General features: G+C 38.1%; 15 protein-coding genes across 15 annotated transcripts; 6 read left to right on the top strand and 9 right to left on the bottom strand.

Moving 5' to 3' along the window:
- Positions 1-324: 324 nt before the first annotated feature.
- On the bottom strand, positions 325-1,731 carry LSM04_006391 (Phospholipid/glycerol acyltransferase; the record flags this gene model as incomplete). The annotated part of the gene is made up of 1 exon (XM_067336289.1): positions 325-1,731. The coding sequence occupies one exon, from the start codon at positions 1,729-1,731 to the stop codon at positions 325-327; it is 1,407 nt and encodes a 468-aa protein (XP_067192628.1).
- Positions 1,732-2,160: 429 nt separating this feature from the next.
- Positions 2,161-3,324, bottom strand: LSM04_009719 (SET domain; the record flags this gene model as incomplete). The annotated part of the gene is made up of 1 exon (XM_067336288.1): positions 2,161-3,324. One exon carries the CDS (start codon positions 3,322-3,324, stop codon positions 2,161-2,163), a length of 1,164 nt encoding a protein of 387 aa, XP_067192808.1.
- Positions 3,325-4,431: 1,107 nt separating this feature from the next.
- Positions 4,432-5,496, bottom strand: LSM04_007197 (FCP1 homology domain; the record flags this gene model as incomplete). The annotated part of the gene is made up of 1 exon (XM_067336287.1): positions 4,432-5,496. The coding sequence occupies one exon, from the start codon at positions 5,494-5,496 to the stop codon at positions 4,432-4,434; it is 1,065 nt and encodes a 354-aa protein (XP_067192677.1).
- A 1,309-nt stretch (positions 5,497-6,805) lies between these two features.
- LSM04_003277 (Kinesin motor domain) lies at positions 6,806-8,160 on the bottom strand (the record flags this gene model as incomplete). The annotated part of the gene is made up of 2 exons (XM_067336286.1): positions 6,806-7,722; positions 7,776-8,160. The coding sequence occupies 2 exons, from the start codon at positions 8,158-8,160 to the stop codon at positions 6,806-6,808; spliced, it is 1,302 nt and encodes a 433-aa protein (XP_067192469.1).
- Positions 8,161-8,188: 28 nt separating this feature from the next.
- On the bottom strand, positions 8,189-8,590 carry LSM04_007277 (Kinesin motor domain; the record flags this gene model as incomplete). The annotated part of the gene is made up of 1 exon (XM_067336285.1): positions 8,189-8,590. One exon carries the CDS (start codon positions 8,588-8,590, stop codon positions 8,189-8,191), a length of 402 nt encoding a protein of 133 aa, XP_067192684.1.
- A 243-nt stretch (positions 8,591-8,833) lies between these two features.
- LSM04_008744 (Kinesin motor domain) lies at positions 8,834-10,624 on the bottom strand (the record flags this gene model as incomplete). The annotated part of the gene is made up of 1 exon (XM_067336284.1): positions 8,834-10,624. The coding sequence occupies one exon, from the start codon at positions 10,622-10,624 to the stop codon at positions 8,834-8,836; it is 1,791 nt and encodes a 596-aa protein (XP_067192762.1).
- Positions 10,625-10,866: 242 nt separating this feature from the next.
- Positions 10,867-11,711, bottom strand: LSM04_007399 (uncharacterized protein; the record flags this gene model as incomplete). Its single annotated transcript, XM_067336283.1, has 2 exons — positions 10,867-10,965; positions 11,073-11,711. 2 exons carry the CDS (start codon positions 11,709-11,711, stop codon positions 10,867-10,869), a joined length of 738 nt encoding a protein of 245 aa, XP_067192692.1.
- A 122-nt stretch (positions 11,712-11,833) lies between these two features.
- Positions 11,834-12,658, bottom strand: LSM04_003130 (Kinesin motor domain; the record flags this gene model as incomplete). The annotated part of the gene is made up of 1 exon (XM_067336281.1): positions 11,834-12,658. One exon carries the CDS (start codon positions 12,656-12,658, stop codon positions 11,834-11,836), a length of 825 nt encoding a protein of 274 aa, XP_067192454.1.
- A 577-nt stretch (positions 12,659-13,235) lies between these two features.
- On the bottom strand, positions 13,236-14,591 carry LSM04_001093 (Peptidase M18; the record flags this gene model as incomplete). The annotated part of the gene is made up of 1 exon (XM_067336280.1): positions 13,236-14,591. One exon carries the CDS (start codon positions 14,589-14,591, stop codon positions 13,236-13,238), a length of 1,356 nt encoding a protein of 451 aa, XP_067192343.1.
- Positions 14,592-16,615: 2,024 nt separating this feature from the next.
- LSM04_000162 (Ubiquinone biosynthesis protein Coq7) lies at positions 16,616-17,230 on the top strand (the record flags this gene model as incomplete). Its single annotated transcript, XM_067336279.1, has 1 exon — positions 16,616-17,230. The coding sequence occupies one exon, from the start codon at positions 16,616-16,618 to the stop codon at positions 17,228-17,230; it is 615 nt and encodes a 204-aa protein (XP_067192276.1).
- A 241-nt stretch (positions 17,231-17,471) lies between these two features.
- On the top strand, positions 17,472-18,032 carry LSM04_004526 (uncharacterized protein; the record flags this gene model as incomplete). Its single annotated transcript, XM_067336278.1, has 1 exon — positions 17,472-18,032. One exon carries the CDS (start codon positions 17,472-17,474, stop codon positions 18,030-18,032), a length of 561 nt encoding a protein of 186 aa, XP_067192537.1.
- Positions 18,033-18,323: 291 nt separating this feature from the next.
- Positions 18,324-19,409, top strand: LSM04_003143 (uncharacterized protein; the record flags this gene model as incomplete). The annotated part of the gene is made up of 1 exon (XM_067336277.1): positions 18,324-19,409. The coding sequence occupies one exon, from the start codon at positions 18,324-18,326 to the stop codon at positions 19,407-19,409; it is 1,086 nt and encodes a 361-aa protein (XP_067192455.1).
- Positions 19,410-19,620: 211 nt separating this feature from the next.
- LSM04_000259 (uncharacterized protein) lies at positions 19,621-20,613 on the top strand (the record flags this gene model as incomplete). Its single annotated transcript, XM_067336276.1, has 1 exon — positions 19,621-20,613. The coding sequence occupies one exon, from the start codon at positions 19,621-19,623 to the stop codon at positions 20,611-20,613; it is 993 nt and encodes a 330-aa protein (XP_067192286.1).
- Positions 20,614-20,970: 357 nt separating this feature from the next.
- LSM04_007752 (Protein kinase domain) lies at positions 20,971-22,089 on the top strand (the record flags this gene model as incomplete). Its single annotated transcript, XM_067336275.1, has 1 exon — positions 20,971-22,089. The coding sequence occupies one exon, from the start codon at positions 20,971-20,973 to the stop codon at positions 22,087-22,089; it is 1,119 nt and encodes a 372-aa protein (XP_067192706.1).
- A 1,694-nt stretch (positions 22,090-23,783) lies between these two features.
- LSM04_004120 (Enoyl-CoA hydratase/isomerase) lies at positions 23,784-24,587 on the top strand (the record flags this gene model as incomplete). Its single annotated transcript, XM_067336274.1, has 1 exon — positions 23,784-24,587. One exon carries the CDS (start codon positions 23,784-23,786, stop codon positions 24,585-24,587), a length of 804 nt encoding a protein of 267 aa, XP_067192509.1.
- Between the last annotated feature and the right edge of the window lie 413 nt (positions 24,588-25,000).

The following is a 25,000-nucleotide window of genomic DNA, read 5'->3' as shown; positions in this document are numbered from 1 at the left end:
GGACTCCCCGTGTGGCTATGAAAACAACAGAATAGAATAGAATAGAATAGAAAGAGAGAGAAAATAAAATAAAAAATAAACCCAAAGAAGAAAAAAAAATACCATTATAGCTGCTCACTTGTTCGTTCTAACGTAATTTTTTTTTTTTTTCGGGGAAGGGTACGTAGAGAGCACATTTTCCACTTTGTCTTACTTTGTCCCTCACTGTTGTGGTTGTTGCTTTTTGTTAACAATGCATTCACACGAACGCACTCGCACGCACACGCACACACCCTCTCCCTATATATATACCATAAACCCAATAACTACCTTTCACAAATACTTTCACTTCTTTACTTTTTGGGATGACATAACACTCTTGTCACATTCCTGATTATTTGCCAACAACTCATAATCACTGTACGTGCAAGAACTTGTACCACATTGGAGGACTGTAGCCATCATTTTTTGACAGTGTTTTGCATAGAGTGTTGAGTCATTCCTTTCTTCGGGAGTTGGTGTATACACTGGTAAGACGCGCAACTCCACTCGTGTTACAAACTGAGAACTGTTACGTACCACAAGGTCGATGATATTATTACCACCACAGATTCGACCAGTCCAGCACGGGTTAAAGTGTTTGTAGGGGAAACATATGCAAATCATTTGAACTGGTTCACCAGGTTCCATAGCTCCTCTTTTAAAAAGAAATAGCGCCCTTTGATTTGCCGTAGTTCCCTCAGGAAAAATAACAAGTTGGGGTACATTAGGATCTTTGTCTCTTGCCCGCATTTTTATTGCATTAGCAGTATATTGACGAGATTCAGCAGCATCGCGGTCAACAGTTATTGCATCTAATGCCTTGGCCACCGCACCAAAAAAGGGTACTTTCTCGCAATTCTCTTTTCGAGTTACAAACGATGGAAAATTAGCATATACGAAAAGGGTTATAACCTCCATAATACAGGAATGGTTGGCAATTAGTATTTTACACTCTGATTTATCAGCAATTTTACCAAATGCTTTAACGTGATAAACTCCTGCAGATATGGCAGCAATATTAGCGAATAAACAAGCTATATTGGCCCAAATTGTAAACCAGAGGTTATTGTCACGACGAGTGCGTCCCTGCCAACCAACCACACTCATTGTCATGATGGAAAGCATCCCAAATAAAGTTACCAAAAATATGCGAAAAAAAAAGAAACCTGTCACGATAAAAAACACAAGTTTTATTTTTTCATATAGTGTCCAAGGAGTATCATAAGTTAGGGCAATTTCCGGTCCCACCTCAGGTGGATCATCCGTTAAATATGAGTCATCAAGGCGAAGCCTACGTGGGCCTGGAAAAAACAGGTCCTGTATATTTTCAATTAGATAAAGAGAAATTATAAATAAGAGAAGAAAGAGTATCCAGCGCCGAAATAATTCTCCCCAGGTATATCGTGGATCCAATTTCTCAACATTTTCTTTTCCTGTAGTTAACTTTTTACTACTTCTAAAACTGGTACCTAAATCATGTTTGGACTCCTCTGATCGTATTTGTCCATGGCCTTTGGAATCCGACATCTCCACCACTTTTTCTGTTCTCTCATTCACATTCTTGTTAACCATATCCCTGTTACTATGTGCTGCTAGCTGTACGGTCCCTGCAGCGGGACCCTCCGGCCCCGCCCAGTCAAACACCTGCGTGCAGAGGATAAGCAGCACAACCAAACCAACAGGGATCCGAAAAGGTCCACTTATGAACATAATAAATGCAAATAAACTACCCATCAAAAAACAGTATATATATACAAAAAATAAAATAAACAAAACACACACACACACACACACACACAGATGTTTGAAGAGAAAAAGAATAAAAAGAAAATGTGAAAACGAAAAGAAATGAAGAAAGGAAAATGGAAAAAGAAAAGAAAAGATTGTAATACCGACCAAATCAATACGAACAGCAAAAAAAAAAACAAATGAATCTCATTCCATTTTTGATTACAAAACATAACACCATACCAAAACAAAAAACCACCTCTATCATTACTACCTTCATGATGTGTCGTAATAACATTTCGTATTTAACTCGTTTCCTTTTTTTTACTTTTCGCTGTTGTTGTCATTTAAACAGCTATCTGATGATCGTTTCTGTCGTTGTTGATTTCTTTATTGTTGACAACTCCTTTCTCAGTTAGTTTCTGCCGTTTCCCATAAGTAATAAGAATCACTAGATGAGTTATAGCCAATATAGCATATCAATTTCGCATCACTTTCATTTACTGATAATAAACGCCATAATGCAAAACAAGTAGCATCTTGATCAGTTTCAACCTTGTGAAAAGTCAAAGCATCATATTTATATGGGTACGAACGAGGGTACAATGGTCCATATCCGATAAGAAGCTCTTCTCCCTTTTTAATATCACGTGTCGTCATAACGCTAAGTCGTCCTTCATTATACTTCGTTTCTTGTATCCAACCACAGTTACTTTCTTCTGTCTCTGCAGGTTCATTAATAAATGGTGTAAATGTACCTTGTAATTCCTCAAATACCACGTTAAAATAATCTGCGCAGTTAAGAGTCATTAGAGCATACTTTGGAATAGGACGACCTTGATTAGACTGCTCACCACTCAACACATCCAAGTATCCTGGGTACACACCAAGGACAGTGTAGGCGGGAATATCCTCCGCAGCCACAACTCCAACACCTCCTCCTTTTTCAGGTCGAGTTGTTGTTGTCAGAAACTCACATGATGCGGGAGATTGAAAAAATTTTGTGACAACACGTCGTAAGGATGCCATAAGTAATTCATCCTCTTCCTCTGAATGAGGCTCGTGTGAGTGTTTAGCAATAGATTCTATTTCAGAGAGTATGTACTCTGGATATTCTTCTCTAATCGACAAAGCTCGTAAAACCCCACGTCGCGCATTACAGCGTATTCTCTTTGGTGGTGTTCTCTCTGGAATTCTCTCATCCTCGCAGAAAAAACAAGCCCGCATATAATCTTCAAAACCGCTATTAGCCGGTTTCCAAGCCATTTGAGACTCTGTAGCCCCCTTTGAACAGCCCAAATGTACAGTCTGTCCACAGTAACAACACAACATCATATCTTCATTTCCCTCTGGGTGGTGGCAAATGGAACAAACTTTAAACACGGATTGAATCTGAAAACGAATGAATGCCTGCCAAACGTGAAAATCAGTCGCTTCTTCGTGTGGTACATCCACCTTCAAGTTCTCATCCCAAATACTAATACTATATGTTCCATGCCACCAGAAGAATTTACCCGTGTTCTTGTCTTTATTTAGTGACCAGTCAACACATGCCGTTGGGACCACCTCGACCATTACTGCTGAACCCGAACGCTGCAAAAAAAAAAAGAAGAGAAATAAATAATAAATAAATAAATAAATATATATATATATACAAGAGCAGAGACGAAGCAAAAAAAAAATAAGAACCAAATATAGGCAGAGACAAGAAAAAAAAAAGAACGTATATATATATATATATATATATATATGTACGTTTGAAAAAATTCTTCGACATCCTTTTGAAATAACACAGTAACCAGCAGATCACTTATAATAAATATGCGCATCGTCGCCACCCATGCATGATTGCTCTTGTGTAAATGCCGTTGCCAATTATTCTTCTCTGTGAACCACTTTCCATCGTCTAACATATTTAGGAGAAATCCCCTAATAGTGCATTAAACGAGATGAATGTACAGTATTTTCCTATTCCTTTGTTGCTATACATATATAAATAAATAAAAAACAGTCGTCTTCGAGTGAAATATAAACACAGGTATATGACATCATAACATATATATATATATATATATATAATATTTTTAAAAAAAGAGATATGGATTAGTTCATGGCACATTTATGTATCGAAAAGGCAATACTACATTTGTGTTCCATAATAATCATCAGAAGGTACAGCCGACTTTTCCTGGTGTCCAACTAGAATGACAGAGGTAAGTATATGAATTACAAATAATGTAACGAAAAAAAAAAAAAAACATCGATGAAGACCATACGTTTGAATAGTGGGAGACAGTTCAAAATAATAAAACTGAGGATGAACAATAATATGCAGAAAAAAAAAGAGTGAGGAAAACCACTGAAATGCAGAGATAGATTCCTTTGCACTAGCAAAGGAAATACCAGCAGAATGGTAAAAAAAAAGCGACAAAAGGGAAAACATCCTCAACAACAGCAACAACAAAAAAAAAACGAACGTGGACACAGGTGAAAAATCAATAAAACAAGAAAACAACCACGAAGACGCATACACACCCAAACACACACAGAGAGAGAGAAAGAGAGAGAGAAAGAGAGAGACAAATACATACGAAAATGAAAATTTTTTCATAGCACAGCACAAAACAATTTAATGTATACTTTCACAAACGCACACGTACCAGAGAAAAGAGAGATAGCATTTTATTGACGAGTTGCCTTTACTAATTGATAAGACGCAACAAACCGCGATCGGGGAGCTTTGGCGTTGGCAAAATGATCTTGTTTTAGTGTCAGCACCTCAATTGATCCTCCAGTATCACACGGCACAGAGCGTAGTTGTATATGTGGGTGACTATGAAATGCCTCAACAGAAACCAAAGGACCCCGCAATACATCTTCGATGATTTCTGCAAGAACAAATAGAGTTGTATCAGCACCTGATCGATTCCAAAGTTCTCCACGAAAGTCGGTAACGAGCAATCCATTTTGAGGATAAGCCCTTAAGCAATCAGGTGTATTATCAATGATTATGGTGCGATTAAGTGGTCTTCCTAATGCACGAATATCTTTTAGATATCCTGGTTTTTCTGTCCACCACTTTTCATGACGAAAAATACAATGTTGAATACAACGACTACGGTCAATTCTTCGTATAACTTCTCTTGCATAATGTTCTTCGCCTGCTGTCCATACCACTACTTCACAACGTCCACGCAATGCATCAAATAGACGATGTGTACCAGGTCTAGGAATAATTGGTCCAGCCCGTGAGTATACAAGCGTTTCATCCAGATCAAGAACAATTACAAGTTTTCCCTCATCATGCGCAGATGCTGGTGGAATAAAGAACTTATCATATTCGGTAAATGTACTTCGTGCAAAGGTTTTAGTAGGGAGAGGACGTGGTAAGAAACTTTGTTCTTTAGGAAAACGCCAGTCCATGTTATACCTCGGGTGTACATGATTAAATTCCTCGCGTGAACGCCAAGAGGATAAAACTCTTCCATTTTCTGAATTTGGAGACAATCCCACTGTACTAGCAAATTGCACCGGCCTCTCACCTACCACATTACTCGTTTGATACAAAAATTCTTTTTTTTGATTTTTTCTGTTTGAACCGCGAATGGTAAGGGGTGAAGAATTAGCAGTCGCGGGACGTTCAGCTACATGGCATGGATGTGGTGTAAGTGCAGAATAAGTGCGCTTCTTAAGTGGGGCATATTGTGTATGGAATGTAGGAGTACAATCTAAATACCGTCCATGCATCCTCCCTTCCACCATCACCACTATCTTAATACACAGAACGTCTTCAAAATAGTTTTTTTGTAGTACTACTAGTAGCAGTAATAGTAGTAATAGTAATAGTAGCACTAAAGAGCTGTTGTGGAATGGCTTACAAACAACAACAGAAATGCAACACACCTTTCACGGAAAAGGAAAAGAAAAAGGAGAAAACAGAAGAAGAAAAAGATAACAGTGAAAAGAAGAAAAACTCCATGCTTTGTGACTCCGCCGGCATGAAGAAGCAACAACAATATATATATATGAACGTCTAAGAAAATAATAATAATAATAATAATAATAATAATAATAATAATAATACAAATGAAACCACAAAAACTATACAGTGCGAAGAGAATCCGATATCTCAACCTCACTCATTTCCTTCTTGAGTTTAAAGAGGGGGTAAAAAAAAAACAAGGGGGAAAGTGCATTATTAGTATCCCAAATATAGTCCTCCTCCAGTCCATTGGCAGTGTTCCTCAGGTCGGGTAGAATCTACGTTGAGTTATACAAATAGGCAACGTAATTCCTTCCTACAGAGTGTGTGTGTTTTTTTTTTTTTTTTTGGTTCCCAATAGCCACGACACAATCAACGGACGAAATAAGGATAGGACTCTACTTGTATTTCTTATTAACGATTCCTGTCAAATAAATGATTCCTCAAGAAAAAAAAACCCGATAACCGTTTATATAACACCTTTGCCCATAATTCTCTTATTTGCTTGAAAGAACATGCTTATGCAAGAACTACTACTTCTTTACAAGACGCAAAACCACGGAGGTGTTCTGATAACACTAATGTTCTGACTAACACTTGAGAGAAATGGTTGTCTTTTTTCTCTTCTTCGTTTATGGAGTACTTCATCACGTGCTCAATAGTAGGAACAGAATAGAGTTACTTCAGTAGAAAAAAAAAAAGAACGCAGGAACGTGCATTCTTTTTTTTTGGTTTTCGTCCATTCTTACACTGTTTTGCAAAAACGAGGCACAATATTCGATAAGGTTACTGAATACCACACAACTGACCCTTTATTTCTGTATATACATCTTTCTAGCCCCTACACAGTCTAAAAAAAAAAATGATTTTTTTCTTTAAAAATAAAAACAAAAAAGGAGGAATGCAAGTACGAAAAAAGCATCCTTACAAAAGAAAACAAAAAAAAAAACAAAAATTTATATCTACTCAGTGAATCGAATTCTCTTTTTTTTTAAACGGTGCCTGCACTCAAAAACAATAAGAAAAAAAAAATACAGAATAATGGTTATAAACAAAGTTGGCACAATAATATCTTCATGAGCTGAAGGCGAACACTTCAAAGGTAAATGAGGGTCTTTCGGAAAAAAATTTAATAACCTCTGGTGTTAACCTGGGAAACTCAAAAAGTTTTGCAAAGCCCCAATTGGGATTTGAAGAGTTCGCTACTGTAGGTGTGGTAAAGTAGCGTCCCTCTCGATCACAAAGGAGAGTATATTTACAGAATGAATGAGCACTGAAAGCCTTGGGGATACCCGTAACCCCCACAACATGTAAACAGAAACGCAGATTTTCTCCAACCAAAAGCATAGGATCACTTCGTACTCCAGAGTGTGACCCACATGGAAACAATTGGATATGAAGCCTGGCATCCGTGAGTACTCCGCTATCAGTTAGTAGCCCAATAGAAAACGAGCTACGTCTTCCAAGAAAAACACTTTCCAATGATATGCCGCATTTCCCTTTGAAAAAATTATATGGACACTTGTTGTCAAGTGAAAACACCAGTCCATCAGAAGCAGCCTCTACTCTTCTACGTAATGCAATGTTACCAAGTCTTATACTATTTAATGCATCCTCCATTTTACTTTTTGTAATATTATTAGCTTCAGCATTGGCAACTACTTGTCGAAGTGAATCACGTTCAAATATAAGTTTACTCAAATCCTCTTGCTTTTCCTGCTTTTCCAGTGCTACAGTCTCTAATTTACTTTCTAACAAGGCCACAAGCTCCTTAAGACGCTTTAGCTCGACATTTTTCTTCGTATCGTTCACCTTAGCCTTATTGGTGATAGCCATAGCATTTTGAGCGTATTCTAATGTAGAGATAGACTCCGTCAAATTATATGCAGCAGGAGATACAGTGGCAAGCATCCATGTCTTACTATTACCGCCAAAACTCTCAGAAAGTAGTCTTGTCAGTTTTGAGGCCCGCAACGATATAAAGGCATCACCTCCCTTTCGATCACTAAATGAGTTCAGTGCCCGACCAAGCATTAGCAGAGACTGATTAATCTTTTGGCCTCTTCAAATGCAACCCCAGTGGATTCAGTCTTGCTCTGACGCTCACTTCCAGCAAGGTCGACCAATAAAACCACACTCTCAACATCTCTCATCTCCAGAGACTCATACTTCTGAGAAATGGTAATTTGAATGATGGCATGTGACCGCGAACTGGTCTCATTCATCTTTGTCTCACCTGTCTGACGGTTGGCATTGCCCATTTTTAGCAGCTCAAGCATGCGTTCTAAAGTTAGCACAGGGTGGACACCAGCTCCCTTCACGTAAACGCGACGCTGGCTGTCCTCATGAATCTCAAGTGACTCTGGCTCCTGTCCCCGGACCCGTGGTGCGAGGAGGTCACGCACTTTTTCCATGTACACTTCTACCATTGTTACGAAGAACTTAATCGTTGCCCCGCTATCTGCCTCCACACGTCGTTGTGCCTCTTCGATCATCTCTTGTACAAAACGCGGAGCTATGCCACAATTCTCCTTGCTGCTCAGGTCCCCAAAAAAGACTGTGTGTCTTCCCACTTCCTGTTTGACCATAAGCAAATAGACACACATTAAATCCCCCAAAGGCTTCTTTCAACATTGGTCTCCCAATTTCATTGTATAACTCATCCTGGGGTCCGGTAAAAACACGGTCGAATTTAAATACATTCGCAGCCCTACTCTCCCCATGATCAATCACAACAGCTTGTTGATCATCAGGATCACCCTGTAAAATCACCTTTTCACCTTCTCGAGGAGGGCAAATACGAACACTCACTTGAACACGAGCACCAGCTCCAGGGCTAGTAGCATTTGTTTCTATCATATTTTTATCCCTATATTCTTTACAGTAGAGAGGAATAAAAAAGAAAGAGAAAAAATAAAAAACAAAAGTTTAAATCTCTGTATTACGTGATTACTTTTTTTTTCCGTAGGATGAGAGTAGGGTAACTTTTGGCTTTGACATTTCTTCACTTCACCAAAACGATGTGCATAGGAAACAGAAAAAAAAAAAACATAGATTAACAAAAAGAAAAAAAGGTAGCAAAATATGAAAATAAAATTACTACTAAGACAATACTTCTACCACAGTCGACTCATTCTTGTGTTGATAGATGTAAGTGTTCTCTGACATTATTCCCTCAACGCGAAAGTACAATACATCCAACTGAAAAAATTTTTGAAGATCATCTGTTAAAGGCCCAAAGAGATAAGTTTGTTTAAGTGAAAACTGTGGGTTCCCACTCTTCGGTTTAACAATAGGCGTTTGTACCGAGCTAGATGCATTCCCGTCAAACCACATAGTTACTTGAACACCACCCGTAACATAATCTGGAAGGTGTTGTAACTCTTGAAGACGAACAAGTACTGCCACATTTTTTTCGGCTGTTAGATAAAGATGAATGCGACACACCAAAAGGGGTGGAGGTCCCGCCAAGTTATAACATGGAAGAGGTAGAGTTGTCACTTCATAAGACCCAAACGGTATATTTGCTAATGAGGTTTTGCAGGTTCCAGAAAAACATACAAGCGGAGCTGGTGATCCCGACTTCTTATTTTGCGCTTCCAAAGCATTTCTAAGCAAACGCAACAAATTTTCTCTCTCTTCAAGCGCACCCCTTAATTCCTCTTCTATCTTTGAACTACCCGAAACTGTCAACACATTTTTCATTGAATCTATTTCTTCAAGCACAGCATTTCTCTGTGCATCTAATGCTGCAATACTTCTTGTTTCATCATCCAAACGAACTTGCAAAAGCCATGACAGTTTTTGAAGCTCATCATACTCCATATGTCTTGCTAATTTATTTACCTTAGCCTTATTGGTGATAGCCATAGCATTTTGAGCGTATTCTAATGTAGAGATAGACTCCGTCAAATTATATGCAGCAGGAGATACAGTGGCAAGCATCCATGTCTTACTATTACCGCCAAAACTCTCAGAAAGTAGTCTTGTCAGTTTTGAGGCCCGCAACGATATAAAGGCATCACCTCCCTTTCGATCACTAAATGAGTTCAGTGCCCGACCAAGCATTAGCAGAGACTGATTAATCTTTTTGGCCTCTTCAAATGCAACCCCAGTGGATTCAGTCTTGCTCTGACGCTCACTTCCAGCAAGGTCGACCAATAAAACCACACTCTCAACATCTCTCATCTCCAGAGACTCATACTTCTGAGAAATGGTAATTTGAATGATGGCATGTGACCGCGAACTGGTCTCATTCATCTTTGTCTCACCTGTCTGACGGTTGGCATTGCCCATTTTTAGCAGCTCAAGCATGCGTTCTAAAGTTAGCACAGGGTGGACACCAGCTCCCTTCACGTAAACGCGACGCTGGCTGTCCTCATGAATCTCAAGTGACTCTGGCTCCTGTCCCCGGACCCGTGGTGCGAGGAGGTCACGCACTTTTTCCATGTACACTTCTACCATTGTTACGAAGAACTTAATCGTTGCCCCGCTATCTGCCTCCACACGTCGTTGTGCCTCTTCGATCATCTCTTGTACAAAACGCGGAGCTATGCCACAATTCTCCTTGCTGCTCAGGTCCCCAAAAAGACTGTGTGTCTTCCCACTTCCTGTTTGACCATAAGCAAATAGACACACATTAAATCCCCCAAAGGCTTCTTTCAACATTGGTCTCCCAATTTCATTGTATAACTCATCCTGGGGTCCGGTAAAAACACGGTCGAATTTAAATACATTCGCAGCCCTACTCTCCCCATGATCAATCACAACAGCTTGTTGATCATCAGGATCACCCTGTAAAATCACCTTTTCACCTTCTCGAGGAGGGCAAATACGAACACTCACTTGAACACGAGCACCAGCTCCAGGGCTAGTAGCATTTGTTTCTATCATATTTTTATCCCTATATTCTTTACAGTAGAGAGGAATAAAAAAGAAAGAGAAAAAATAAAAAACAAAAGTTTAAATCTCTGTATTACGTGATTACTTTTTTTTCCGTAGGATGAGAGTAGGGTAACTTTTGGCTTTGACATTTCTTCACTTCACCAAAACGATGTGCATAGGAAACAGGAAAAAAAAAAACATAGATTAACAAAAAGAAAAAAAGGTAGCAAAATATGAAAATAAAATTACTACTAAGACAATACTTCTACCACAGTCGACTCATTCTTGTGTTGATAGATGTAAGTGTTCTCTGACATTATTCCCTCAACGCGAAAGTACAATACATCCAACTGAAAAAATTTTTTTGAAGATCATCTGTTAAAGGCCCAAAGAGATAAGTTTGTTTAAGTGAAAACTGTGGGTTCCCACTCTTCGGTTTAACAATAGGCGTTTGTACCGAGCTAGATGCATTCCCGTCAAACCACATAGTTACTTGAACACCACCCGTAACATAATCTGGAAGGTGTTGTAACTCTTGAAGACGAACAAGTACTGCCACATTTTTTTCGGCTGTTAGATAAAGATGAATGCGACACACCAAAAGGGGTGGAGGTCCCGCCAAGTTATAACATGGAAGAGGTAGAGTTGTCACTTCATAAGACCCAAACGGTATATTTGCTAATGAGGTTTTGCAGGTTCCAGAAAAACATACAAGCGGAGCTGGTGATCCCGACTTCTTATTTTGCGCTTCCAAAGCATTTCTAAGCAAACGCAACAAATTTTCTCTCTCTTCAAGCGCACCCCTTAATTCCTCTTCTATCTTTGAACTACCCGAAACTGTCAACACATTTTTCATTGAATCTATTTCTTCAAGCACAGCATTTCTCTGTGCATCTAATGCTGCAATACTTCTTGTTTCATCATCCAAACGAACTTGCAAAAGCCATGACAGTTTTTGAAGCTCATCATACTCCATATGTCTTGCTAATTTATTTACCTTAGCCTTATTGGTGATAGCCATAGCATTTTGAGCGTATTCTAATGTAGAGATAGACTCCGTCAAATTATATGCAGCAGGAGATACAGTGGCAAGCATCCATGTCTTACTATTACCGCCAAAACTCTCAGAAAGTAGTCTTGTCAGTTTTGAGGCCCGCAACGATATAAAGGCATCACCTCCCTTTCGATCACTAAATGAGTTCAGTGCCCGACCAAGCATTAGCAGAGACTGATTAATCTTTTGGCCTCTTCAAATGCAACCCCAGTGGATTCAGTCTTGCTCTGACGCTCACTTCCAGCAAGGTCGACCAATAAAACCACACTCTCAACATCTCTCATCTCCAGAGACTCATACTTCTGAGAAATGGTAATTTGAATGATGGCATGTGACCGCGAACTGGTCTCATTCATCTTTGTCTCACCTGTCTGACGGTTGGCATTGCCCATTTTTAGCAGCTCAAGCATGCGTTCTAAAGTTAGCACAGGGTGGACACCAGCTCCCTTCACGTAAACGCGACGCTGGCTGTCCTCATGAATCTCAAGTGACTCTGGCTCCTGTCCCCGGACCCGTGGTGCGAGGAGGTCACGCACTTTTTCCATGTACACTTCTACCATTGTTACGAAGAACTTAATCGTTGCCCCGCTATCTGCCTCCACACGTCGTTGTGCCTCTTCGATCATCTCTTGTACAAAACGCGGAGCTATGCCACAATTCTCCTTGCTGCTCAGGTCCCCAAAAAGACTGTGTGTCTTCCCACTTCCTGTTTGACCATAAGCAAATAGACACACATTAAATCCCCCAAAGGCTTCTTTCAACATTGGTCTCCCAATTTCATTGTATAACTCATCCTGGGGTCCGGTAAAAACACGGTCGAATTTAAATACATTCGCAGCCCTACTCTCCCCATGATCAATCACAACAGCTTGTTGATCATCAGGATCACCCTGTAAAATCACCTTTTCACCTTCTCGAGGAGGGCAAATACGAACACTCACTTGAACACGAGCACCAGCTCCAGGGCTAGTAGCATTTGTTTCTATCATATTTTTATCCCTATATTCTTTACAGTAGAGAGGAATAAAAAAGAAAAAGAATAAAAAAGAATAAAATGCAAAAAAAAACTTACGGAAGGTTAAACAAATGTATTTCTCTCAAATTTCTTATTAAAACAAACACAGTAAAGGTAATTATATTCAAAATAAATGAAGTTCTTGAAAAAAATGAAAACTCATTTTAAATAAAGGAAAAGAGACGTGAGCCTGAAACAGTATCACTACCTCAATAGTGAAGCTTCGTGCGGCGCCAGTGACGGCGCTTCTCGTTCCACTTGATGCGGTTGCCAGTGCGTAGACGAATCCAATAAGGCACAGGCTTGTTTTGGTTCAGCTTCTTTGCGTACTTCTTCTTGACTGCAAGAGGCTTAAAGCGACCCATGATTTCTAGGTAATACGCTAAGAAAAAAGAAAAAAAAACAAAACAAATACATTTATTATATATAGAACTTAAGTAAAAAAAAAAAATTACACAATAACAGACAAAACACAATAACCGAAGAGAAAAAAAAAACCCTCAGATATTCTTAAAAGACAAAACAAAAGAAAATAATGGAAAGAAAAAAAATCATGATGATATCATACCCCGCTTATAGTGATTAAAGAAAGCCTCAATAAGGTTGGTTAAATGAAATATATCTGCAGTCCCACACATTTCCCGTACACTATGCATACTTAACATTGGATTCCCAATATCCACAGTTTGGATGCCAGATAAAGAGGAAAGAATTGGACCAATTGTTGATCCACAAGGTGAATCATTTTTAACACAGAACTCTTGTAGTGGTACCGAAGCTTTTTTTGCGATTGATTTGATTATTGCAGCAGTTGCGCCGTTTGTAGCATAACGCATATTTGCATTGTATTTGATGACAGGACCGTGATGAAGAAGTGGACGATGATTATCTTCATGTTTGTCTTTATAATTTGGATGAAGTGCGTGAGCACCATCAACAGAAAGCAAAAAAGAATTTGCAACAATTGTTGAACGAAGTGTCTTTGAATTCATAATATGTTCGATAAGATCAGGGACAAGAGTTCCACCCGCACCTTGAGAAGTTCCAGATCCTACCTCTTCATTATCAAAAAGGCAAACCATTCTTATCATATCCTCAGATTCCAGGCATTCGTCAGATTTTAAGAGAGCCTTAATACCACAAAAACATGAAATAAGATTATCCAAACGTGGTGCAAATATAAATTCATCACAAGCTCCACCAAGTGTTGCTTCTTGGGTATCAATAACACTGAGATCAAAATCCATAATATCATCTGGAGCGCATCCCAAATTTTCAGACAACAATTTAAAAAGATGGGTACAATTATTCTTGTCGTTATCTCCTTTCTGTAATGCTGAAAGTTGGGTAGAAATTATTGGAACAAGATGTTTTTCTTTATTTGGAGTAAAAGCCTCACGTTCAGCTGCAGTCTGAAGATGGATTGCAAGAGAAGGAATACGCATAATAGGTTTTTTCAAATTAACCAATCGTTTTTCCAGGTTAGTTGAAGAAAAAAAAACCCTACCTGCAACAGTTAAATCTCGATCAAACCAAGTATGCCATAAACCCCCGCCATAACATTGAACACCAACACTTTGATATTCCCCTTTATCAACCTTCGTTCGTGGTTTTAATGAAAAATTTGGAGAATCTGTATGGGCACCCACAATTTTTACACCATTTGCAGGTTCGAATTTATGTCCAACTGAAAAAGCCACCAAACTGCTATCATTTCTCGTGACAAAATATTTGCCTCCCTTTGAAAACGTAGGCCATTCCTGACCTTCAAGAAGCCTATTGTATCCAGAAGCAAGTAACCATGACGAGATAACTTCAACAGCGTGGAATGGGGTACATGCCCTATTTACAAATTCAACAAACTCCCTTGCAAGGTCTCCAGAAAGCGGTACTCCTATAGAAGACATATTGAATAAATTATAGAATAACCAAAAAAAATACTAAAATTCATAACAAATGATAAAAAAGAGAGAGAAAAAAGAAAACCAGAAGAAGTGGACATCACGGAAAGAAAAACAACAACAACAATAATAATAATAATAATAATAATAATAATAATAATAACCAAAGGCTGTAAAGCGGTAGTGGAAAAAAAAGTACGGGTAATCTTTCAAAAGAAAAAAAAAGACAAAGTGAACATAATAAACAACACCTAACATAGCATTGATGAATGGTTTTAATCCGACTACGGTGTTTGATAAGGAATAAAAAAAACTCTTTTTATGATCACATCGCCCTTCGAGAGGGGTCAGATCTCTACAAATATTTTTTCTTTGCGTTCCTTACTTCCTACTGATTCAGGTATATAGAAATACCGATGGGTTTCTTTATTTAAAACACCACTAAAGAACCAAGAGAAGAAAACAGATATTTTTTAAAATTCAAAGAAAGCAAAGAATAATCATAAAGGCCTTTTGTGTGTTGAGACCTTTAACTGCTAAAATAAAAAGGGAATAACACCCTTACAATGCACACGTATAAAGAAAATACTAATAACAATACAAATAATAATAATAACAGTAATTATTATTATTATTACTATTATTATTATTATTATTATTATTATTATTATTATTATTATTATTATTATTATTAAGAAGAAGAAGAAAAATAAATAAAAAAGCCTACTTATGCGAACTCCCAAAAGACAACGAGACCAAAGAACACAGACAACCAGTTAGTTCAAAGAAATACCAATTCAATAACAAAGGAAGAAAAGAGCTTTACATTGCTTTATAGAGCAGTAAGAAAAGCAATCTGGAAAATAAAATACCATAACAAGAACAAAAAAGAATACGATACAACCTCAACCGAGAAAAAACCACTGCACATTTGAAGAATAAAACGAAAAAAAGGTAGAAACACCAGTTACTGAAGCCAAACATATTATTTCAACGCAGATCCTTATAGACGATATGCATTTTATTCGTACCTTTTAACAATGATTAACTCAAACATATCAACGAAGATGCTATAGATGTCCATTACCATCGACAATCCCGTTACTTAATACTTACAGACTCTAAATAGTGGTAAAAAGAAAAAGCAAGAGAACATGGCCCCCAAATTTATCAAAAAAAAATTAGTATTACAGAGCGAAAAAAAAAACAACATGGTGAATCCAACCTACATGTAATACATAGGAAGTTGGTCGTTTAAATAAAATCTCTAATCATTGAAAGAATAATCAATTCTGCAGCCTAAGCTACCGAAGAAATCAGCCAACGGATAAGGCTTATTACAAAGAGGAAGATTGCAACGTCCATTACCTATATGAAAAAAAAACTCCGCATAGAGGGTTTAATGGGTATAGGTTGGGATGGTAACAAAAAAACAAGTGCGTAAATCTCTTCCACACGCTCATGCGGCTATTATTCTTTTTTTTATGCGTGAGAAATAAGAAAAAAAGGCAAAAAAGAAAAAAACAAGGAATTACCGTGCTCACGAAATATTTATAACCGAGACACTATTTTCAGGTTCATATTCTTTTCAGATGCTTTTATTAAGAAGGTGCAAAAGTAATTGAAAGATACCCTAAAGGGGGAATCAGGAAATAGACCAAGCCAAAAAAACAAGACACCGTTTTTAAACCAGTTATCCGCAATTCGCCTTCCCCACAAAAAAAAAATAAAATGAAAAGGTAAATCAGCGCAACCCCCACACACCGGACCACCGGAACGAAAAAACACCGCACCCACCAGAGAGAATGCAAACCCACGCCTCGCCGTTCCTCGGTCTTTCGCCCGCCTCCGCCCCCCAAGGGGCTGGCGCGGGGTCTCTTTTTATTTAATTTTGTTGGCTGGGGCAAGGCGCCCGGGCAAGGAAGCAAAAAAGTTTTCTATTGTTTCGTGTCGGGGTCCCTTCTTTCTTTTTCGGATTTTTATTTTTTCCCCTTTCTTTTCTTCTTTGCAAGGAAATCTACTCTAAAAACATGCGTCGCAGTTTCGGAAAGCTTCAAAGGGAAACTGGTCGTTCTTTTTTGAGTTCAGCCAAACAAAGAAAATTTGATGAAGTAATTCGAGTTGACCAGGCTGGTGAGGTAGCGGCAGTACGTATATGCAAGCATCAACTTTTTTGGATGTCACCATTGGATCCTTCTCTTCCAATTGTAAAAGAGATACTAAAAGATGAATTAGTTCATGAAAAGACTATGAACCAGCTGGCTTCCCAACATTCTGTAAGATTAACATCGTTGGATCCATTTTTTAATGCAGGTGCTTTTGCTATGGGAACAATTACTGCTTTTCTTGGTAAAGAGGCTATGATGTGTTGTCATGCTGCAGTTGAAATTACAATAGCTAAGCACTATAATGATCAACTTCGGGAAATTGAATCACTTGAAATGGAAGAAGGGGAGGTAAAGGGTGAGAATACAGAGGCATGGAAAAACGTCAAAGATATAATTGTGAAATTTAGAAATGAAGAAGAGCATCATCAACACCTGGGTGAAACAAATGGAGCTGCAGAGGCTCCTGCTTATCCATTCTTATATAATGGGATACGGTTTGCTTGTATGATGGGTGTGGAGATGGCCAAAAGGTTTTAGCGTGAATTCCTTTTGTTTTTGTTTTTCTTGCGGTTGATGTTGTTTTTCTTCTTCTCAGATAACCAAACTAGAGATTATTGATATTTGTTTTATCTGATTTCTTTTTTTTTCTTTTTTTTTTTATTTGTGATGGTAATGCTATGATTGGAGGGAGAAAAGTTCTTCTTGATATCTACCTATCTTCTTCTTTAATCTGTTTTTTTTTTTTTTTTACTTTCGTTTTGGAGAAAGCGAAGTTAAAATGGATTCCATTCCTCAAAATGTTCTCGACGCTGTTACGGAATGTAACAAAAAAGTCGCAGAAGTTCAGAAGGAAACCGACTCCTCATGTAATAAGGTGCGCATCGACTATAGATCAAGGATTGAGACATTGCTTGAGCAGCGACATGAGGCTCTTAACAAAGTAGAAGGATTTTGGAGCAGCGTCTTGTCTTCCCCAGAAACTCCATTAAGGCAGTTCTTTAATGGAACGATAGATCCAAAACTTTTGCGAGCAGTAAAAGGGTTTAAGGTAAAGTCAAGCGTTAAAAATGACTCCCTTTGTCGATGTGTCTCTATCGGTTTACGATCAAACATGTTTGCTGAGCAAGGAACGATTCACCGTGAAATTGATGCCGACCTCAATACTATTTCGTTAGAGCCTATTAAGTGGAAGTCTGGAACGGAAAGAGCATCTCAAGACTCTCTTTTTAGGTTTTTTACACCAGAGTGCGATGATAAAGAGTTTGTTGCCGATGTGCTGGCCGCCTTTGATAATTTGTTTCAAGATCCATTTTTGGCACTCGAATCTCCTCAAGACTGAGTAATAGTAATGAATACTAAGATAACATAAAAGAAGAAAAAGAAGAATAAAAAAAGGGGAAATAATAAGAGGATAATCATATCAATTGGGATTTTACTCAACTATTGGTTCTCCTTTACTGTGTGTATGTTTCTCTCTGTCTCTGTTTGTATGCATGATCCTGGTTTTCTGGATAAAGAGTAAAGGTGCGTCTGGGGATCACATGTTTGTCTACCTTCTTTCTCTTTTTTTTTTCCGTTGTTGTTGTTGCTGTTGTTGTTGTTTTTAGGGTCTGAAAAACAGTCTAAGGATATGCATACACTACGAGAGAATGTACGTGGTGTGGAAAATGTGATACGGGATATGGGTGTATCTCTTCACCAATATCGAGGTCCCGATGGTTTGCGTCTTCTTATGGAGCAAGGTAAACTATCAGTTTTATCTGCATTTGGTGAGTTTAAGAAGAGTAATGATGAAATCTATAATTCCCGTATGAAGGTTGTTTCACGAACTCGATCCTCTATCATGAAGTTATCTGATCAGTTTGATGCAGTTGGGGATACCATAGGTATTCTTACTACTCAACTTGATACCCTTCTTGTGGAACTTCAAAAGTTTACCGAGGTCTGCGAAAAACACTTGGAAGAAACAGGTCTAGAACCTGCTGATTTCTCTGAGTTAAGTGATATTCAATCTTCTAGTACCAAAATACGTCTTCTAGGACATGATTTGTCATCTAATATTAAGGTAAATTCATGTGGAATTGAATCTGCCTCTCTTGAACAAATTGATTCAGTCTATTCAGAGGTAAAGTCTGAAGTTGCCAGGGCAGAAACAATATTTGATGTGCAAAGGAGGCAAACCGAAGTTTATGAATCAGAGTTAACAAAAAATCAAAGTTGTACTGACCCTGATCGAGCCAGAATGGCAAAGTATAAACATCTTCGCTCATTGGAAGCCCTTCAAGGAAGTGGTGAACAGTATCATGCTGCTTTACGGAAAGGTATGGAAAAGACATTATTTGTATTGGAACAGGCATCTATGGCGACATGGTCAGCAAGTAATGTATTCTTTCTTCAGCTAAGTGGATTCTTTAAAGATTTGATTACTGAATGTGAACAAGTGGCTGGTGTTTTAGCCAATGTAAAAAATAACCGAAGAGTCTCTCGGCGAATAAACTCTGAAAAGCGGGCAGCTGCAGCAGCTGCTGCTGCTACTGCTACTGATAAGGCAGCAGTAAAAGGGAAAGTAAGCGAAAACATACCATCGGATCATGAATTCGTAGATATGTTTACTTCGCAACCCAGTAATACTTCTCCACCCCCACTAACCGTTCATGAGGACACTGCAAATCGTGGTGCAAGGGAGTACATTGATATAGATGATATATTTAAGTAGTATGTCTTTTGTCGAAGTATTTGTTTTTGTTTTTGTTTTTTATTCCCTCTTTTGCTTTAACAGGTGTTAAGGTTGTTTATATCACCTTTCTAGTAGTGAATATTTTGATCATTTTTATTATTTATTTGTTTTTCTATTGATTTATTTGCGTTAAACAACTTCATAAAGTGTTTTGAAGGGGAAAGGGATAAATAGAAAGAAAATAATTACAATGCTTAAGGTATGGTTGCGCGAACCTCAGCAAAGTGATGATGAGGCTATAAAACTTGTTGTTGATGAAACAGCAGACGTTTCTGACGTACTTTTAAAAGTTCCAGAGTTACTTCGTGTTCAGCATCTTAAGCCATCAGAGATTCAAGCCGAATATAAGGATACAGTACTTTCCAACAGATTACTTATTTCTAATGTATTTGAAGGAACCAATGAAGGTACTCTTGTTATCAAGCCAAGACCAGGCGTTGTTGTTGAAAATACGGTATCAAAGGTAAGAACTACTACTGCTTCTGGAGTACCTGAGAATGAATTTAAGAGGAATTCTTCTTTAACACGACAGAGGGGCCATCCCCCTCCGTCACCAAGAGTGAAAACTGTAGGAAGAAGTGGTAGAGTAAATACAGAACAGTTAAAGAGAGTAGATTCTCTCACTGGTGAACAGGGAAAACCACCGGTGGTTAGGAGTGGAAGTAGAGGATCAGTTCCTTTAAGAGGCATAGGAGTTACCACTCCCAGAAGCAGGAAAGAAGATACTCCGAGCTATCAAAGAGAAAGGAGTACGACTAGTCGTGCAACAACTCCCAAGCGTACAACGACTCCAAGACGTGATGTTTCAATTTCAAATTCAGATAGAAATTCTTCACAACGTCGTATGCACATTGATCCTAGGATTGTACCATCTCGTTTCCGCCAAGAAGCAGAAAAAGTAAGAACAACTTCTAAGCGAAATCAGATGAACACCATATGTGATAGCTTTAAACCTCAATGGGGAAAACCACTCTGTGCCACGTGTAACCACTCAAAGCAAGCTCACTGGGTTTCACATAAAGAAAAAAATAATGTGCCGGAACTTGGTGTATCATCAGAAGTCGATACAAATCTTAGTGAGGTGCTTCATGTACGCAGTAATACACCTAATGGAATTTCTATTTTAACTGCAGAGAATAACACTAATAACGATAGTACAACATTAGTGGGACCCAGAGAATAGTAGATATGGCCTAGATTTTTAGATAACAGAAAGAGTGAAAAGGCGGGGATGTGGATAAAGCAGTATTTCAAAATACAGAAAGGTATCTTTTTTTTTTAGTTTTTTTTTTCGGAAAGCTATTCCTCTTTTGGTGCATGTATTCTTTGCTGTGCTTTTCTTTTTTTTCAGAGAAAAGAAAGGGATACAGAAAAAAAATAATAATAATGGTTAAACAATGAGCTGATCTGTTTATAGATGTATAGGTTGTCTTGTGTGTTTGCTTTCTTGACCCACTTGTTCGAATTTTGTGCATATTTTTTTTTTTTATTGTCTTTTTTTTTACTATGCGTAGGTAATTGAGTGCCTTGATTCTTCAGAATGAAGAAAATGGGGCTTGTTTTAGACGCAGCTGCTGTGGAGAAATCCCAGCGAGATATGCAGTCTTACCAAATAAAAAACAACAACTCCCTCCAACTGCGAGCTTTCTTGTTTAATGAATCAGGTATGTTTACCAAAGATGGTAGAAAATTACCTGGAAGTGTAACGAAGGAAGATATTGATGATGCTTCCAAAAGAACAATCGGTCGTGGAGCCAGTGGTACCGTTTATTTTGCCAAACTTAAAGATGGAACCCCTGTGGCTCTCAAGCACATACCCATAACATCTAAGCCACATCGTGATGAAGTAGATCGGGAGTTGTCTTTCTTTAGTTCTCAGTCAAACTCACCTTTTGTTATGAAAAATCTAGGTGCTTTCTGGGATTCTGAGGAAGCTGCCATTGTAATACCTATGGAATGGATGGCATACACTTTAAAAGATTTGTCTTACTTTTGGGAAGGTATAGAAGAGACTATACTACGTGATATTTTTTTTCAAGTAGTCTCTGGTCTAGTTTATCTTCATGACAAAAAACGTGTGATTCATAGGGATATTAAACCAAGCAATTTGCTTATTCGTGATGATGGATATGTTAAAATTGGTGACTTTGGGGTTTCAAAACTTTTCCAAACTCTTGATGTATCCTCAACTTATGTGGGGACAATGTATTTCATGGCACCAGAGCGTTTGGAACAAGGTGCATATAGCTTTAGTAGTGATGTTTGGTCTCTTGGATTAACAGTTATAGCCACAGTAACTGGGAAAAATCCATGGGCACCACCGGATGAAATGAATTTATTTCAGTTGTTGGGAAGAATATCAGGAGATACAACACCAACATTACCTGAAAAACCATCATACTCTGAAGAAGCCCGTGATTTTGTCAAAAAGTGTTTGATTAGGGATCCACTACAACGACCCTCAACTGCAGATCTGCTGAAACATCCCTTCTTTAAGGGGTGTACTGAAGAAACAGCTGTTGCAAATGTTAAACTTGCTGTTGAGCAGATGACTCGTCTCATTAACAATGATGCCAAAAAGTCTGAATCTATGAGACGTTCTCAGGCGGATGTCACGAAGGAAGTGAACGCTATGCTGGACAAGTTAGGCGCTCTGTAGTAAAAAAAAAAAAGAAAAATAAACTACTTTAGTGGTAGAAAACACTGAATTCGTTACTTCCTTTTGTTTTGATGTTTTTTTTTTTGTAGTTCGAGGGCATCTCTTCTGTATTTCGTTCCTTTTTTTTCTATTTTATTCCTTGCTTTTCCCCCTATGCGCTCGGTACCATGTAATTTGCAAGAGGTGTGGTTGTTCTACGTTTTTGTCTTCACGAAAAGAGACAGGGATGCACAGAAAATATAATTATTCTTGGGGATACACAGAATTGTGTTACTCCAGATACTCAAATTATAACGAGATGAGGATTTGAGCAAGAAGGAAAGGATCCTACATTAAGAGGACTACAGAGGTAGTGCTGAGAATATTTAGCCTATATGGTGGATAAATTATTTCAGCTACACCCTTTTCCCTTTCTTTTCTCGTTCTCTTTCTATCTCAGAGTGAAGCGCCTTAGAATCGAAGAACAGATTAAGGTAGTACGATAAAATTGATGGATTGTTATGGCACATGATCAACTGATCTAATCAAGAAAAGGGAAGCCGTATTTGCTCTCCATTACAAGGGGTTGGGGGTGAGTGGGGTTCCTTTGTTTTGCTTTCCTCAGTTCACATTAATGAGATGAGTAAGAAAAATGCATGTGAGCCATTTCTTTACTTTTGTTCACTAGCGACCGATTTGTTTCTTCTTCAAGACAATATTATGTTTTATGCTCTCCTGGAGTGACTCATGAGAAAAGAGGTAATCTGTACACAGCAATAAAACAACAACAACTGTTACATTTATATCAGCAGTTGTTGTTGTTGTGCTCCACCAGTAAAAAAATAACTCAGAATGTACTGCGCAAAGTACTATGTGTTTGCATCTTTATTCACTGGAATAAAGATGTGGATATGTTACGTTTCTAAATTTATGGTGAGCAGCTTCCGAAGGTATATGTGTCACTGAATTGGGTAACCCATTGTTAATCTATAGTTTTCGAACTGAAGTTGGAGATCATTTTTTTTTTTGTACTGTTTACAATGGAAAGCACATGTACAAAAGATATGAATGATTCATGAATGTAGTACTTTTATTATTTCTTTTTTTTTTTTCACCTACGTTATTTAAAATTTAAATTGTTATGAAAAATGTGGGTCCATGTCTTTCTCTTTATGAATCTAGTCTTGGATAACCTTATGGTATACCTTGACATGACCTTTCAAAAGATTAAATAAGCTTGCTGAAATTAAAATTCATTTTTTACTTGATTACTGTGAATCTTGAGTGATTACACTTTGTAGAGAGAATAACTCAGATGCTTGTCCATGTCAAGTAGTGGGCAGGAAAACTGATATTGTACACCTCTTGTGTTCTCCTATACAACGTATGCTTAACTTTTATTACCACCATTGAGGAAGGAACGAAGAGTTGAGTTTTTCTTTTCATAAATAAATAACTATTTCCTGTTTTTGCTTATGTGGACTTGTTGCAGGAAATAATGTGGTATTGGGTTATTTCATGTAGTTGTATTCTTTCTTCCATACTGAGAAAAGATGGAAGGATTAAAAAAAAAAGAACAACGGAAAAACCACGTGATAGATGTTGCTATATAGGATCCCCTTTTTCTCCACTGTTGTGATTGTTTTTTTTTTCTTTTTCGTGTCTCTTTCTTTGAGAAGTTTTTAAAATAAGTAAAGGTATCGTATTTCCATATCATGTTTTGCTACAGTTTATTCCTTCGCCAGGCTGTTGAGCCTCTCGTCAAGTCAGCACAAAAGGGAGCTGTTGTGACACTGACCCTGAATCGACCCAAACAACTAAATGCGATGAATGCTGAATTATCGGATGCGCTTGCAGACTATTTGAAAAAGTGTGATTCTGATCCATCAGTCTCTGTCATGATTATTACGGGTACGGGTCGAGCATTTGTTGCTGGCGCCGACATAAAAATGATGGCTGATAAAGGATTTGTAGATTTTTACAAAAATAACATGTTTAAGAGCCTTGATGTCATTGCAAGCACGACTAAACCAATTATCGCCGCCGTAAACGGTTTCGCCCTTGGCGGGGGATGTGAGTTGGCGATGGCCTGTGATATTATTATAGCCAGTGAGAAGGCCGTTTTTGGGCAGCCAGAGATAAAAATTGGAACCATTCCTGGCTTGGGTGGGACGCAGCGTCTCACACGACTTATTGGAAAAAGTAAAGCGATGGAGTGGGTGCTCACGGGAGAACCATATTCAGCCGCGGAGGCACAAAGTGCTGGATTGGTTTCACGTGTTGTAAAGCACGAAGAACTTCTTCCAACCGCCATGTCCATTGCGGAAAAAATTGCACAGAACAGTCAGGTAACGGTGGGGTTGGCAAAGGATTGTGTGAACAAGGCGTTAGAGACAACGTTGACGCAGGGCCTCGCCTATGAGAAGCGTACATTTCAAGCCACATTTGCAACAGCAGACCAGAAGGAAGGCATGCATGCATTTGTGGAGAAGCGGAAGCCCAACTTTAAAAATGCTTGAAGGTAAAATCGATATGAGTGGGTAAATGGTAAACTGGAGGAATGAAGGAAAAAAAAAGCAAGAGAAAAAAGTCGCAAACGATCACTTTCTTTTAAGTAAGGGATGGGAGAAATGGTATCTTATTTTTATTTTTATTTCTCTGAGTGTTTTTTTTTTTTTTGGTTTTGATTTGGTTTGCTGCCTTAATTTCTATCTCTATTTCTGTGTGTCTGTGTGTGTGCATGCATGCTTCCCAGTTTTTATTTTATTTTTTTCGTTTTTATTTGTTTTGCCGTAGTTGCGACTGAGATTCTATGAAACAGTTGGGAATCTAAGTGTCCTCAGATTATTTTATATGGATATTGATAATTCTATGTATTTCAAATAAGAAAGCATTTTTATTGATTTATCTCTTTTTCTCTCTCCATCTTTAT

This window comes from Trypanosoma melophagium (assembly GCF_022059095.1).
Source record: "Trypanosoma melophagium isolate St. Kilda chromosome Unknown ctg2segment0, whole genome shotgun sequence".
In the NCBI taxonomy this organism is placed as follows: Eukaryota; Euglenozoa; class Kinetoplastea; order Trypanosomatida; family Trypanosomatidae; genus Trypanosoma; species Trypanosoma melophagium.
The sequence above is the reverse complement of the archived record's forward strand: the minus strand, read 5'-3'. Positions and strand labels throughout refer to the sequence as shown.